Source organism: Apiotrichum porosum, assembly GCF_003942205.1.
Source record: "Apiotrichum porosum strain DSM 27194 chromosome Unknown scaffold_11, whole genome shotgun sequence".
In the NCBI taxonomy this organism is placed as follows: Eukaryota; Fungi; Basidiomycota; class Tremellomycetes; order Trichosporonales; family Trichosporonaceae; genus Apiotrichum; species Apiotrichum porosum.
In genome coordinates this window covers 122,121-137,047 of record NW_021167118.1, presented here as the reverse complement: position 1 = coordinate 137,047, position 14,927 = coordinate 122,121, and the positions used below count along the sequence as shown (strand labels likewise).

General features: G+C 57.4%; 6 protein-coding genes and 2 non-coding genes across 8 annotated transcripts; 5 read left to right on the top strand and 3 right to left on the bottom strand.

Annotated features, from left to right (window-relative positions):
• Positions 1–613: 613 nt before the first annotated feature.
• On the top strand, positions 614–2,842 carry EHS24_001656 (uncharacterized protein; the record flags this gene model as incomplete). The annotated part of the gene is made up of 12 exons (XM_028617435.1): positions 614–755; positions 798–872; positions 947–1,041; positions 1,088–1,117; positions 1,171–1,249; positions 1,313–1,658; positions 1,697–1,730; positions 1,772–1,899; positions 1,937–2,307; positions 2,347–2,553; positions 2,622–2,677; positions 2,726–2,842. The coding sequence occupies 12 exons, from the start codon at positions 614–616 to the stop codon at positions 2,840–2,842; spliced, it is 1,680 nt and encodes a 559-aa protein (XP_028473898.1).
• Positions 2,843–3,426: 584 nt separating this feature from the next.
• Positions 3,427–4,695, top strand: EHS24_001655 (uncharacterized protein; the record flags this gene model as incomplete). The annotated part of the gene is made up of 1 exon (XM_028617434.1): positions 3,427–4,695. One exon carries the CDS (start codon positions 3,427–3,429, stop codon positions 4,693–4,695), a length of 1,269 nt encoding a protein of 422 aa, XP_028473897.1.
• Positions 4,696–4,959: 264 nt separating this feature from the next.
• Positions 4,960–5,045, bottom strand: EHS24_001654. The gene has a single exon. It is a non-coding gene; the product is annotated as a tRNA-Ala (tRNA).
• Positions 5,046–5,826: 781 nt separating this feature from the next.
• EHS24_001653 (uncharacterized protein) lies at positions 5,827–6,765 on the top strand (the record flags this gene model as incomplete). Its single annotated transcript, XM_028617433.1, has 1 exon — positions 5,827–6,765. The coding sequence occupies one exon, from the start codon at positions 5,827–5,829 to the stop codon at positions 6,763–6,765; it is 939 nt and encodes a 312-aa protein (XP_028473896.1).
• A 971-nt stretch (positions 6,766–7,736) lies between these two features.
• Positions 7,737–8,222, top strand: EHS24_001652 (uncharacterized protein; the record flags this gene model as incomplete). Its single annotated transcript, XM_028617432.1, has 1 exon — positions 7,737–8,222. The coding sequence occupies one exon, from the start codon at positions 7,737–7,739 to the stop codon at positions 8,220–8,222; it is 486 nt and encodes a 161-aa protein (XP_028473895.1).
• Positions 8,223–8,888: 666 nt separating this feature from the next.
• Positions 8,889–10,193, bottom strand: EHS24_001651 (uncharacterized protein; the record flags this gene model as incomplete). Its single annotated transcript, XM_028617431.1, has 1 exon — positions 8,889–10,193. The coding sequence occupies one exon, from the start codon at positions 10,191–10,193 to the stop codon at positions 8,889–8,891; it is 1,305 nt and encodes a 434-aa protein (XP_028473894.1).
• Positions 10,194–12,798: 2,605 nt separating this feature from the next.
• EHS24_001650 lies at positions 12,799–12,869 on the bottom strand. The gene has a single exon. It is a non-coding gene; the product is annotated as a tRNA-Gly (tRNA).
• Positions 12,870–13,227: 358 nt separating this feature from the next.
• Positions 13,228–14,811, top strand: EHS24_001649 (uncharacterized protein; the record flags this gene model as incomplete). The annotated part of the gene is made up of 1 exon (XM_028617430.1): positions 13,228–14,811. The coding sequence occupies one exon, from the start codon at positions 13,228–13,230 to the stop codon at positions 14,809–14,811; it is 1,584 nt and encodes a 527-aa protein (XP_028473893.1).
• Positions 14,812–14,927: the final 116 nt, after the last annotated feature.

Here is a 14,927-nt window from a genome sequence, read left to right as displayed (position 1 = left end):
TACTCAGTTCGATTCTCACCCAGGTACCCAGATTGGCACTGTTTCTCTGTGTGTTGCTCGACAAAGTCCGGAAATTGCCAAGCTTGTGACGTCATGCCACACCCGGAGCCATCTTGTTGAGAGCAAGATGCAACAGCAAGTGGCAACGACAGCAGGTGATGGGGAACGCGGGTATTGGCCGTTGGAGATGGGTTATGGGTCCCAGCATATGCAGCGGTGGTCAACGTCAGTCGCGTTTTTGACTGCGGGTTGTGCCATTTGCATTTTACCACAACAGCCCCTGGCGGCGGCGGCGGCGGCTGCCTCCGCCTTTTGAAATGTGGGCTGTGCTTTTAAAGAGTGGGCCTTGGCTCTCACAAGCGAGTGCCTCTCTGGCGGGTGTCCCGTGATAGCATGACGCACTACTTTGGGTGTGTCGTGACGGCGGCTCGGCGCGCGCTGGCTGTGGGTGGGCCCGTTGGCTGGCCATGGCTGGTGGGGTCGACCGCGGGTTGCGCCGGACCAGCACAACACAACCCCCTCTGGTTCACCTCCTACTACTGAACCTTGGTCCATCCGTCTCGTCAATGCCCACTCCGCCCACCACACTACCTCTCCTGCAGCAGTCTCCATCATGAAGAACGAACTCGACAGCAAGGAGGTCGAGTTTGGGACCATTGACCTCTCCGACGTTCCAACCTATCAAGTCGAGAGCACCGACACGCCAGAACGGCGATCCCTCGGTGGCGATGAAGGTGGAATCTTCAACGACCCGCGTGAGTAGTGCTCTTGTTGCACACCCGCGCTGACATGCACAGAAGCAGACGGGCTCCACCGGTCCCTAACATCCAGACACATCACATTCATCGGATTTGGGGGCGGAATAGGTGTCGGTGCGTTGTTGGAGCACGTTGTTTATCAAAACAAAAGAGACCCAGGTTGGCCCACCAACGCTAACACCTTGCAGGTCTGTTCGTCGGTATCGGCCAAGCCTACGCTATTGCTGGACCACTCGGTATCTTGCTCTCGTACGCGATAACGGGTACTCTGGTGTGGTGTGTTGTGAGTAAATGTTCAAGCCCACACAGGTACACAGGGCTGATGTTAGATCCAATCAATCGGAGAGATTGTTACAAAGGTGGGTTTCGTATTGCGGCCTCGCTCGTGATGGCAAGCGCTGACCACGAGTAGTATCCGGTGGACGCTAGCTTCCCCGGGTTGGCGACACGCTTCGTAGAGCCGGCATTGGGCTTTACTGTTGGTTGGACCTGTGAGTTTTTTTGGGGGCGGAGGCGCGTTCCTAAGATGGCCGTGCTCAGCTAACCGTCGCCAGACTGGTTCAACATGGCCATTTCAGTCGCAGTCGAGGTGACTGCCATTGCCGTCCTGGTGGAATACTGGACCGAGAGCATCAGCTCTGCCGTTTGGATCGCCATCGGCCTCGTCGTCATCTACTGTGCCAACTCGCTCCCTGTGCGGTTCTACGGAGAGACCGAGGTCTTTACTGCTTGCATCAAGGTGATCACGCTCATTGGACTCATGATCTGTGGTCTTGTCATCACATGCGGCGGTGCTCCCGACCACAAGACTAGGGGATTCGAGTACTGGCGCAACCCTGGTCCAATCAACGAGTTCCCTGGTATCAGTGGTGACCTGGGACGCTTCCTGGCCTTTTTCTAGTGCGTGCGTTGTTTATGCCCTGCGCTGACCCTACTAGCACCCTCACGTCTGCAGCCTTTGCCTATGGTGGTGTAAGTCTGTCCTAATGCGAGCTATTGCGCTGACAGAAAAGACTGAAGTCATCGTGCTTGCTGGCGCCGAAGCCAAGAACCCGTCAACGCAGATCCCAAAGAACGTCAGGCTATTCGTCTACCGCCAGCTCTTCTTCTACGTCGGTGGTGCTTTCATGATTGGCCTCATGTAAGTATACTCCAGTCCCCATCAACTGACATACCAGGCTCCCTTCCGACCAGCCTGAGCTTGTTAACGGAGCTGGCAACGGCAACTCGTCCCCCTGGGTCATCGCCATCAAGCTCGCTCAAATCAAGGTGTTGCCGTCAATCGTCAATGCGGCGATTATCACGTCCGCGGCATCTGCAGGAAACACGTACCTGTACATTGCCGCACGCACCCTGCGCGGATTAGCCCTCAATGGACACGCCCCGAAATTCCTTGCCAAGACAACGAAGCGTGGTGTCCCGTTGTTCGCTGTCGCCTGCTCGGCGCCGATTGGACTGCTTGCCTTCCTCAGTTCGGGAAGTGGTGGAGCTGCCCAAGCGTTCGATTGGCTCCAATCGCTTATCGCCCTCAACAACACGCTCAACTGGGGTGGGTTCCTTTGTCAAGCGAGCTCTTGCTAATGTTCAGGCATGCTGTCGCTCGTCTATATTCGCTTCTACAAGGCCATGAAGGCACAGGATATCAGCCGCAAAACCCTCGTTTGGCACGGCGTTTTGCAACCTTACGCCGCGTGGTTTGCGCTCGTTTTCTGCATGGTCGTCTGCCTCTTCAAGGGCTTCCCCGTGTTCCTCAGTGGGAGGTGGAACGCACCGGATTTCGTCGCAGCGTACATCAGTGAGTGCTGAGTCGCTCAGTGATCAGGGACGCGTCCCGCAAGAATTGTCTGACTTGTTCTTTTTTAGGTTTTGTGGTATACATTATACCATACGTCGGCTACAAGCTGCTCAAAAAGTCGAAGGTGGGTAACATGGCAACTGTCCACCGCCAGATGCTGACGCGCTGCTAGATTGTTCCCGTAGCAGAGGCCGACCTGAATTCAAACATCATCAACCCCTGGGATATCTCCGAGGAGCGGCCCGCAACGAAATGGTACCACAAGGCGTGGCGTTCCGTCAGTCAGTGATCAGTGGAACCAACTGAAACGGAGACGTGGGGGTTTGGCGACATCACACAGGAATATATTTAAACAGACCCACAATTTTGCCCAAAACTCATTGTATTCGTACATGTAACAGCGATTTATGCGTGCTGCTACTACCGCCAGGGCACACGGACAGTTGTATCAAGATCGGATGGTGTCGAACTCACAGCCTCACCTTGACGCCCTGATCCCGGCTGCGAGCTCATCGAGGCCAGTACACTCCACGACAAACCGGCAACAGGCTGTGAAACGCCTCTGGATTTTGGCGCACCGCTTGCATACACGTCTACAAGCTGCATCAGTCCGCAGATCAACACGTTCACTGCCAAACGAGCCGCTATCCTGGAAGATGTCGTGCCCTGGATCTGCAAAGGACCACACGACACTCAAGGGCCATCAGTCGCGCCTGGCCGGGTCCTTGCCCTGGGTGATACTGGCACTTTGTTTGATGAGTTGTAACAGGTCTACACTCACAAATTGGAGACACATACATGCACTGATGAACGGAGGCCACAGACACTTTAGAAGCGCAGACGTATCTAGACCTCTCAACAGCCACTCCTACCATGACTATTCCACTCCAGGCCACCACAACTCGGGACGCTGCTGCACCACCAGCTCGTGAACCACTCTACCAGCGTCTCCTCGATGCCGCGCGCGACCGCCATATCACGCCACCCATCACCCGAAAAGACACTGTTGCATGGAATGGTTGCTCCCCCGGCAATGACGGCCACACGGATGGTCACCCGCAGAGAGTCACCATTGAAGCCGCTGCATACCCGCACCTCATCGACAACATTATCCGCTACTGCGACCGCCAGACACTGTGGTCCATTGCGGCCACTTCGCGACAGGGACTCTGGAGCGCACTGCGCCATGTCGCTCAACATGTCACCTTGACGGACCTGCAGCCTTCCCGCGAAGAGCGGTTTCGCGCTGGGCCAAGGGCGTGCGGTGTAGAAGTCTGGAGCCTGCTCGGTCTGCTGGTCATTACTCTCGAGACAGACAAAGGTACGAAACACGCTTTCCACTGGACTGTTCCCGCCACAACCAACCCAGGCGACACTGCCAACTGGAGCGAGACGCTGCTCCTTTTCCTCTTGACGCATACAAAGATTGTAGACCTCGAAGGCCACTTTGGCACGACATGGAACTGGGTCAGGAAGCGCCCCGTTGCGTTTCCAGCCATGCTCGCTGTGGCTCTCAGCGGGGTCCACACGGCACGACTCTTCCTCGAAGCGGGTCAGCTTCTGCACGAGTGTCCTCTGAACACCAAGACGCTGGTCGTGTTCACCGCCGCTTATCCCCAACGCCAACTAGCCCAGGGATTAACGGACATTGTCCCGGACCAGGTTGAGACGTTGGTGCTCACGCATGTGTTCCACGACTGGAGTGTCTTCACCCAGGGCCACATCCGCCGATTCCCGTACAGTGTCAGCCTAACTCTCAAGCGAGTTGTGATTGTGTTGAACATCCGTGAGACCATGGACAGGTTGTCCCATCATCCTGGACTCTTTGCGCCACAGCGACAGCAGTTCGGTGTGCTGCAGGGGATTGTGAGCGAGATGCAGCTCTGCCTACCGCACATTGCCCACACCATTGTGGTACCGGTGACCATTCACCCCAACCTACTCTGCCAACGTGCGCCGGCGTCGTTCGGAGAGGTGAGGCAGAGATTCTACATTCAGTTGGCTGCCCAAAGACAGATAAGCATGAGAGCTGCGGTATCAGTTGTCCGCCTCCTCTCCATGGACGAATACCGCTCGGAGACGAGCGCGCAAGACTTTGAGATAGAGACCAATCCTGAGACAGTTGATAGATTGTGGATGTAGTATATTCGTCGACCCGGATATGTAGCTATCGTTTCCACCCTTCAAATGCGTGTCTTGAGACCTGGATGCCTGTGAACAGGGCAGTGACACGTAGAAGGAGGCTCGGAAGATTGAGGTAGTGGAGTGCCACAAAACGATCCGCACGAAAAATTTGATCCCGCCGCGCCTCCTCTCCCTCTGCCATCCACCACCGACATTGCCCAGAACATCCACCTTCCGCGTCCAAAAGCAACACCTTCAACGCATAGCAAAAGAGAATCGTTGTGGACGAGTTAGGAATCGAACCAAAGACCTTGTCAAGTAGGGTAGAAGATGCTAATGACACGCTCTACCAACTGAGCTACACGCCCAACGGAATAGTGATGTTGAGGCCGTTTCCGCGCGGATTTTCACTGACAGGAGAGAAACAGATGCGTTGAAGCGACAGTCGCCGAAGCCAGGCGCTCCGAAAGAGAGTCTCGTGGACGTCTTGGACCTCCTGGGAGGTTACTGAATGCTTGGGCGGCACAGACATGTCCACACGCTGTCATGTCGTGACGTGACAAGAGCTGCCAAAACTTCATTTCCTTCACTTCGACGATGCCATTTCTTCACCGACCGTCCAGCCAGCAGCCTGCAGCATACCGATACCCCAGCCTGCGAGTCGGCATTCCATTCTCGCAGGATCTCTGACCTTCCGGCGCGTTGAAGGACCACTCGCCGTCGCTGACAACTGGCAATGGTGGCCACTCGGAATCTCCGGCAAACCCCTCTCACTCCACCGGGCCGCCTCCACCCACCTTAGTCACAAAAGCACGACATCGATTTCACTACGTCATCGGCGATTTTAATCTTATCGCCCCAGAGCGCCAGAGCTCCAGAGCAACGGTTTAGTCAGCCGTGTCGCATTTGTAAGCCCGTGACCACCAAGCACGAAATCGCTCAATGTCTGCTGGGCAGTTAAATACCGAGGCTCCCACGGCAACGTAGCCTCACCACAGCATCTCATACCATCATCTGTACCACACGCCATTCGCATTGAACTATCCCAAAACGTCCACCGCATCACTTCCAATAATCTCACGTCTCGCCCAACTGGCGCGCATCGCACCCACAGCCCACTTCCCCCGCCCAACACACCACATACCCGCCATGACCGTCACTGCTGCCCCCACCGCCTCTACCCACTCGACCTTCCGGTACCTGGACCCCAAGAGCGTCCAGCCGGGCAAGAAGCTCTGGTCCAAGGTCGACACTGGAGGTTACGCCGGTTTTGGACGTGTCATCCTTGACCGTCCCGTGTACAACGCGCGCGACAACGCCGCCGACTTCCGGGACGTCGACCGCACCGGCTTTGCCTTCCACGAGTACCCGTCCGCGATCCCCGGTGACCGCGTGTTGGCGGATGGACCCGAGGTCCGCGGCGCGTACTATGCCGAAGTGGAGGCTGCGCTCCGTGCCAAGCTCTCAACAGGCGACAAGGTCAAGCGCGTGATCATCTTCGACCACACAATCCGTGTGCACGACCCTGCCGCGGCCCGCCAGCCCGTCCAGAGCGTCCATGTCGACCAGACCCCCGGTGCCGCCGAGACGCGCGTGAGGCGGCACGCCGGTGCCGACGCCGACGAGCTCCTCAAGGGACGGTACCAGCTCATCAACGTCTGGCGCCCGCTCGAGCACGCCTCGTCCGATTTCCCTCTCGGCGTCATCGACTGGCGTACAGCCAAGAACGCCGACCTCGTGCCCACCGACCTCATGTACCCCGTGCGTGAACCCGGAGACGACGGTGACGACCGCGGAAAGGAACGTCTTCCCGACCCCAACACGTTCGACAGCCTGGAGGGCTACCGCATCGGCGGCGAGACGTACAATGTCCTCCCCAACGACACGCACCGCTTCTACTATGTCAAGGACATGCAGCCCGAGGAGGTCATGTTCATCAAGTGCTTTGACTCGCATAGCGAGGACAATGGCGGTCCCGAGGGCCTGGCCGGTTTCACCCCGCACACGGCGTTCATCGACCCCAAGACTCCCGCGGACGCCAAGCCCCGCCAGAGTATCGAGGTTCGCTGCCTCGTCTTTTACGATTAATTCTTAAAAATGTAGCTTGCAATGTAACAGTGTGATCATATGTGATGTGGGTTGCGGCCATCCGTGAGCAAACGTGATGAGCATGAGTTAAACATTGTCGGGCAGCGTGGAGCAGCGGAGGGAAAATGAACGGGAAGGGAGAAGTTGCCGGAGGGGTACCCCAAGTCGGTTGCCACCATGTTGTCCTGTCATGAACATGACATGCAATGTGGCTTGCTGTTCCACCCATCTTGGTACAAAGGGCCGTGTTATGCGAGGTTACCCGGTGTCTTGGACAGGTCAGCGCGTTAGCAATGTAAGCGCCTTGCGTCTCAATAATGCGTCCGAACGTTGGTGTATGAGCTTGTCGCCGATATGCCTCATTGTCTTTCCTAATACAATAACTGCCAGCTATTCCCGGTACCGCTTCCAACGGACATCCCCAGTGGGCCAGTGAAGGTTTGGTCCCCTGGCGGGCACCTGCTTGCGGGATCCAGCACCGTTACTAGCAGCCGCAGTGCCTATCTCCATGCCATGTTGTCTACACGACCTCCCACTCGGTTGTAACCGACTCATTCTTGCAGGCCTTTCTCACGGTAGCGGCCATGAGTGGGGGGCGGGGGGAGGCAGCAGCGTTCGTTCCCCTGACGCCAGGTGTAAGACCACTGCGCTCATGTCGATCTTTCTGGGGACCGAGGTGCCTGCCATAAGCCTATGTCCCCGCCGAGTGGCACACAATGGCTACGCAACCGTGAATGCTACCTGGATCGTGCTTTCGACTGCGGATATCCCGTTATTGAACTCGTCGCGAGGCGAGTGTGTGAACAGGTCTTTGCATTGGGGTCTTTTCCCTACATGTCACCAAGAGTTCAAGCGTCCAAAGTGGATAAAAGGCGACAGCATCGCGACTCCGATCGACTTACCACCCCGGTGTCTCGTTACTCCACCCCGTGAACTCGTCCGTAAACAAAGCCCAGCGAAGACGACCAACCATGCGCTCCGCCATTCTTGCCATCCTCCTCGTCACCATAGGTGTGGCCGCAGCCCCTCTGCCTCCGGCAACCCCGCACCCTCCTCGTGACGCCGTCGGCGGGAGAGCTCCGAACCCGGGCGACCCCGAGATGCAGAAACGGCTCAATCCGCGGCCACCCTCCTACGCACCGCGTAGGGCTGTCCTTGTCCGTTCTGAGGACGACAATGAGAAGGGGCTCGAAGCTCGGTTTATCGGTCTTGGGCCCGGGCTCGTCACTCCTCCGCCAAAGACTGACCACGAGGGCGGTTGGCATGACAAGCGCGATGGGCATCCTGGAGAGACTCACAGAGGTCCAAGCTCCGATCCACCTGCCAACGCTGGGCGTGGCAGCACGGCATGCCCTGCTTCTCCTCCTGGAAAGCGCGATGCCGGCGGCGACGTGGAGGCACGGTTCATCGGTTTGGGTCCCGGTATTGTCGAGCCTCCCCCCGACGACAAGGCGTGATGACAGCACGGTATGGCTGTGCCATGCCGGTAGGCCTAAGCCTGTGTCAAGAAAGGATCAGCAGTCACTTCGACTGCTCCTGTTGTATATTTCAGGTCATCTGTATACGTATGCTATAGCACATGCTATGTACCCAAAAGTACGAATTACAGAAACAGCTACTATACGAATGGCATCGCAGCTCTTGATGGATCGGCTGGGTGTTCAAGCTATTTTCTGAAGTATTCCATCCATCCCCACTGCGCCACTGCCCAGACAGGACGTAACCACGCGGCTGTGGCAACAGACTCAGTCTCGAAGGAACACTGAAACCATGTTGCTTGAATACTCCGGGAACATGCATGTCAGTACGGTACACGCATCGTCGGACACGGGGATGCGTACACCAAGGCCTATCATGACAAGCACTTGAGAGTGCCTGGACCGATATCTCGCGTCGGTATGTGTAGCTTGTCAATGTCCCAACGCCAACGTGATGGCTTGGCTACACAGCGTCCACCCTGCACCACGGAACTGGGGCTGAACCCGGCCGCTTGCCGTGGAATGATACATGTTATATAGCATACTATTGCGCCTGTATGTTGTTTGAGTGTCCGGTAAAACAAAAGTGTCCAATGTTCTCTCATGAGAGTGGGGGAGGGATTCGTGGTGGTGGTGGTGGGATGTTTATGCCAGCTTGCCGAATGCCACAGAGGGGGGGTTGTACGAGAAGACCGAGTAGACGTTACGCATGAACGGCGATCCGACGACGTACGAGTATCCGTTGGCGGACGAGTCGGTGCACGAGAACGAGAGGATGCAGTTGCCGGCACCAGGGTGGTAGTACTCGGGCGCGTTGAAGATGTCGCGCTCGGCCATGGGGTACTCGACGCCGTTGAAGGTCCATGACAGGGACATTGTCTGGTTGCATGGAACCATGATCTGGGTGCCGTAGTAGGTGCCGTTGACAATGTCCTTGATCTTGTCGCAGAGCACAGGGCCTACACGGTTACCCTCGTTGCCCGAGTCGACAAGGGTAGCATAACCCAGCGACTGGTTGAGGGGGAGGTCGACGCCGTTGACCTTGATGCCCTGGAGGTCGACAAGCCAGCGTTGCGGGTCCGACGTGACAAGGTCCATGGTGTTGAGGTCGCCCGTGTAGCGCGACGTGTTGATGCCGCCAAGAGTGAGCTCGCCGGCGTTGTAGGTGGTGCCCTGGCCGACGTTGCTCATGTTCACACCGGCCGGAATCGTGGGCTCGCCAAAGTAGATGCCGAAGCGGGGCTCGGGCCAGTAGTAATGCGCCAGGTCCATGCTGAGTGACGTGTTGGTGGTCAGAGGCCACAGCCAGCTCATGCCAAAGATGCCGGCAACAGTGTCGGGGAGGTAGTACCAGAGAAGGGAATCCTGGACATTCATCCAGGTGAAGGCGATGGTGTCGGAACCGAGACCGATCATGTCCACGGCCTCGACACCAGAGCCGGAACCAGTGCCGTAGTTGACCTGCACCGACTTGTTGTCGCTCTGGTAGGTGGTAGACTGGTCATAGTTCAACACGGAGTGTCCGTTGGTCACGCAGGCCTCGCATGCGTCGGTCAGGACCACGATCTCCGACGAACCCGTGTCGAGCAGCAGCTCGATATCCTGAGGGGGAGTGCCGATCGTGACGTTGACCGTAAACTGCTGCTGATACGCCTTTCCACCAAGGATTTCAGTGTCGTTGCTTGCGTCAACGGAAGAGGCACTGCTCTCGCTGTCACTGGAGGTAGAGCTGCTGTTCGAAGCCTGGACACTGCCGCCAACAATGACGGGCAAAGTCTTGACGTTGGCGAGGTAGTTGTAAGGACGGTACAGCTTGTTGCGGAAACCACTCTTCACGTTGAGGGGCAGCACAAGCGGTGTGGTGCGCTTGGCGAAGAGCTCCTTCATGGGAATGGCCTCGACAGCGGGGAGGACAGCCGCGAGGGCGACGAGAGCGGTGTCAAAGCGCATCGTTTGCTTTTGCTTTTGGAGGGGCGTAAGAGTGTCGGAGGCAGTGTCGGTCGTCTACCGGATCTCGAAGCGTCGAGGACTGTCGGGAGGTGGAGAGAGGTCGAGGGAGGTCGAGGGTGTCGCACACACAGAGATGGTCGAGAGAGTTGGGCGGAGGGAGAGGTTAAAGGACGAGATCCGGGGAGCAGTGGTCTTATGAACGGCCTGCACCTGCCGGCCGCCAGCCAAGAGGGGCAAGCAGCAACAATGCGCAACATGGTGTTGTTTGACGTTTACCCCTGCAACTTCCCCTCGGCAGACGCGCCTTTTCCCAGTGCCTTTCAACGCGCAACGCGCGCCAGAACCAGAAGCCATGCATCACCTCACACAGACCTCTCGGTATCGACACGACACCCACCTTGACGACACGCTACCCCCGCCCTATGCATGCAAAAAACCCTTGGCGCGCGATTGGAATTGGCAGGTACTGCCTTTTGGGGAAGTGCTAAATGACCGCAGAGGAACGGCTTGTCCCTTTCAATAGGCTACCTCGTACCACTCGATATTGCCTGTTGGTGCCCGCTGCGTACTCTGGTGTCCGAGATCAGTCCCTTTTCCACGATCAGTACAATGTTGATTCCATTGGAGACGACGTGCATCCTCAGCCACACCCAGCCCCCGCACATGGACACGTTTGGGTGGCCCCACAATGCGCAATGCCAAGGCACCCCTTTTGACGACGGCAGACCCTGCTTACTCCAAAGCAGGACAAGCCAAGAGATGGGCAGAGCACAGAGCGCAGAGCGCAGCTGGCCCAGCTGGCGGTGAGCTTGGGCAGATGGCGCTACTGCTGGCGTGGACGCGCCTGCGTTCATGCGTTTGGCGCCGTTGTTGAGACCTCGCGCTCGAACAAAACTCTGAAACGTTACGTCTCAAACGCTCCCGGTCCCGTCCAAGGGCCAAGCTGCCGTGGCGAGAGCAAAGCATTTGCCCACACGACCAGGAAACCCAGATGCGCGCGGACCATGCCACTTGTGGCTTGTGCAAGGCCCATGCATTTTGGTTCGTATGCGGGCTCCGTAGAGACTGTGCAGTTGTCTTGTTTCGCGAACGCACCGACGCGCACATGGTGTCGTTGGGGGGGGTCTGTGTCTCTGACGCGGCGGCGTTGGCGGCCCTGTACCTGCAAACCTGGCGCTAGCCGCTGTTTGGACCTTGATCGCGTTGCACATGGGGCCAATTTGAACCATTTATTGGTGCTGGACACCACTGCCGGCCCAAGGCGGTCGTTGCAGCGACGCAGCGGGCCCCGTAGACGCCGTTTCCATGGAATGTTGGACGGATGAAACGCGTCGAACACGGGTGCCAATTTGAAAAGCAAGGGCAGAACACGGGTCGTTGCAGGGACATGGACCGACGAGGAATTGAGGAAACGACAGCCCCGTTCCTGTTCTACGCCGTCCACCAGTGCTGCCCAGATACTCCGAGAAATAATAGCCCTTGCGCTTGTCTCTTAGATCATTTGAGCGTCTGTTTGATTGCGTTGCAGCGAGGGTGTTTGGCCTCTCGTTGCTATGGTCACTGCTGGGTTCGCGGTCTGAGCGTCGGGGATATGACGACGAGAGCACGATCATGTACCATGTTCCGGGTTCAACCTAGTGTTGAGATGGAGACATGACACAGTCGTTGAAGCTTCACGAAGCATAGAGAACCGCAGGAACAGCATATCTGCATAGGGCTTGCATGCTTGAATCTGGACATCTGGATCTGGACCTGCGTGCGGTTTTGGTTTGTCGCGCATGGAAGGACGGAGTCCGTGCCGCCCCACCCCAGCTTCCGTTGCGTACGTACTGCCCAGCACATCCCCCTCATAAACGGGCCGTGGACACGTAAACGTTGGGCCGCGGACACGTAAACATTTAACAATGCAGTGGTATGTACCCAGCTTGTGCCAGTACATAACTTTGGGCAACCTGTGAGATCTGAGATGGACGTTGAAATGAGCTGAGTCTCTATGGCAGTACGGAAACTCTGGTCAGGATTTCGGGGCCACCCTTCTCTTCACTCTCGTAGGCTTGCGGCCAGTCGAGAAGCAACCGCGAGATCGCTATCCAGAGATTCAGAGAATGTCCAGGACCTGTCTTGTTAGCTTGTGGAGGACTGAGGGCTGGAGTGGCAGCTTCCATTGTTAGCTTGAATCGCGAATGGTTGCCGGTGGCCCATTGCATTAGGAAAAGCTGTCACGGCCAAGGCTTCCGCTGAGCTACTAACGACCACACAGGGCATAAACGAAGTGGGGAACTGCCCCCTGCCGGGATCGAAACCCCCATTGTCGTCATGGACAACCGCCTACAAGAGATCGAGGTCTTCCCTGTACGGCCTGCCCCCTGTCATCTTCCCCCACGCACCCTCTCTCCTAGCAGTCTGGTGACCCATGACGTCGCTTCCCACCTTGTTCGGGACAAGACCCGTCCGTCATTGCCCACTTTGATAGCCGCTTTCACCAACGACGACGACAACCCCTTTACCGCCAGGACGGTCGGGGGTCGCTCTGCTCCTCTTCCTACGTGTCCTGTCGGTCCAGGGGTCAAAAGAGAAGCTCCAGTTGTGCTACGAGCTGGAGATCTACACCGTAAGGGAGTCGAACCCCTGCCGCGTCGATGGCAACGACGCATGATACCGTTTCACCAACGGTGTTGAAATGTTGAGCAGTTTGTCATGGAGAAAAAAACTGGCCTCACCGTTTCTTGCCACTTGAGAGCCTATTCCCGCTTTTAAAAGCGCTTAGAAGGGTGCATGAAGGTGCTGGACTCACATTTAACATGTTGTAGAGTATCTGACAGCAGTGGGTGAGGAGCTCGTGGACCCAGCAAGGAAGGAAGGGGCACAGGAATTGAGTTGCGCAAGTGTAATCGATTCGGCGACTAGATACGCGGATAAATTTCGGCTATTACGTCACACCTCTCCCACGGATGCATCGCCCGCGCACGCGAATGCGATGCCCTTCCTTCGCGACGCATACTCCGCGGCGTGTCTTGCACATTATCCCCCCACAATGAGCACCGAACCCAACACAGAAGGCGACGTTATAGGCAAGGTCACCACCGGATACCAGGCGTGGTTTACCTGCGATGGCGACCGGTCGCCCATCCGCGGCTGGTGGCATTGGGCCCCCGACCGACTCAACATGGTTAAGAAGGACAACTCGGGTGTCGTTTCGTGGCCGGCCATGCACCACTATCCCAAGGGCTACAACACAGGCTTCCAGCCGTATCCTGATGGAAGCCCTTCACAGCTGTTCAGCAACTATGACCAAGCGACTATCGACGCCCATTTCCAAATGATGGCCGATGCAGATATCGACACTGCCGCGCTCCAGAGGTTCAACCCTTGCGGTGGCGAGGGCCCCGTTCGCGACGTGACGACCATGATGGTCCACCAGGCCGCTGAGAAGACCAAGCGCAAGTGGTACTGCATGTACGATGTCTCTGGATGGGGACCCAACATGCAGCAGGAGATCAAGAACGACTGGACAAGCAAGATGTGCGAATACTCCCAGACGCCAATGTACGCTCGCCAGAACGGCAAGGTCGTGGTGTGTATCTGGGGCTTTGGTTTCAACGACGGCAACCACGAGTACGACCAGGAGACGTGCATCGACGTTATCAAGTGGTTCAAGGGCATGGGCTGCTACGTCATCGGCGGCGTGCCGACGTGGTGGCGCAAGTGCATTTCGGACTCGCGTGAGGGCTTTGGGGAGGTGTACCGCTCCTTTGACATGCTGTCTCCTTGGATGGTCGGGCGTGCCTCCAAGATCCGCGACCTGGACTGGTTCTACCACAACGCCAACAAGGGCGACCAGGAAGAGTGCGAGAAGCACGGTATCGCGTACCAGCCCTGCGTCATGCCCGGCGACCTCTCGACCGGTTGTCGCAAGCACGGTGATTTCTACTGGCGTCACTTTTACAACACCACGCGTCTGGGCTGTGCCGCAGTCTACGTCTCCATGTTCGACGAGTACAACGAGGGTAACCAGATTGCGCCCACAGCCGAGTCCAAGGCCCAGCAGCCCAAGGACTTTGACCACCCGGCGCTCGACGAGGACGGCACACCGTGTACGGCCGACTACTACCTCCGCCTCACGCGCGATGCTGGCAAGATGTTCAAGTCGCGTACACCCACCGCCCTGCGCGTCACGGAGCCATGGCCTGGAAAGGGCCTCTGCCATGCGCGTCACGAGCTCGTCCTCAAGGCCCGTGTGAACGGCCAGTTCGTCTGCGCAGAGGGTGGTGGCGACAAAAACCTCGTCGCTAACCGCACGAGCCCAGGCCCCTGGGAAAGGTTCACGGTCGAGCAAACCAACCAAGAGGGTCGCATCCACCTCCGTTCCTCCAACGGCAAGTACGTCTGCGCCGACCTGTCCGGCGGCAACGGCCAGCCTGTGGGTCTCCTCGTTGCGAACCGCGACTCGCCCGGCCCATGGGAAACGTTCGACCTTGTCGAGGTTGATGGAGGCGTGATCGCTCTGAAGGCGTCAAACGGCAAGTATGTCCAGGCGTCAAACGGCGGCAGTGGCCCCCTCATTGCTGGCGGTGATGATCACGGATGGTGGGAGCAGTTTGATGTGGTCGAGGAGTAGGGAGGGAGAGTTGTGCACACATAGAGTTTGATACACGAGTGCGATACCGAATTGTCTCGCTGTGATGCGCCAGGGAAGCGCTGATCAAAAGCTTTCATTAGTGACACTGCTGCCTT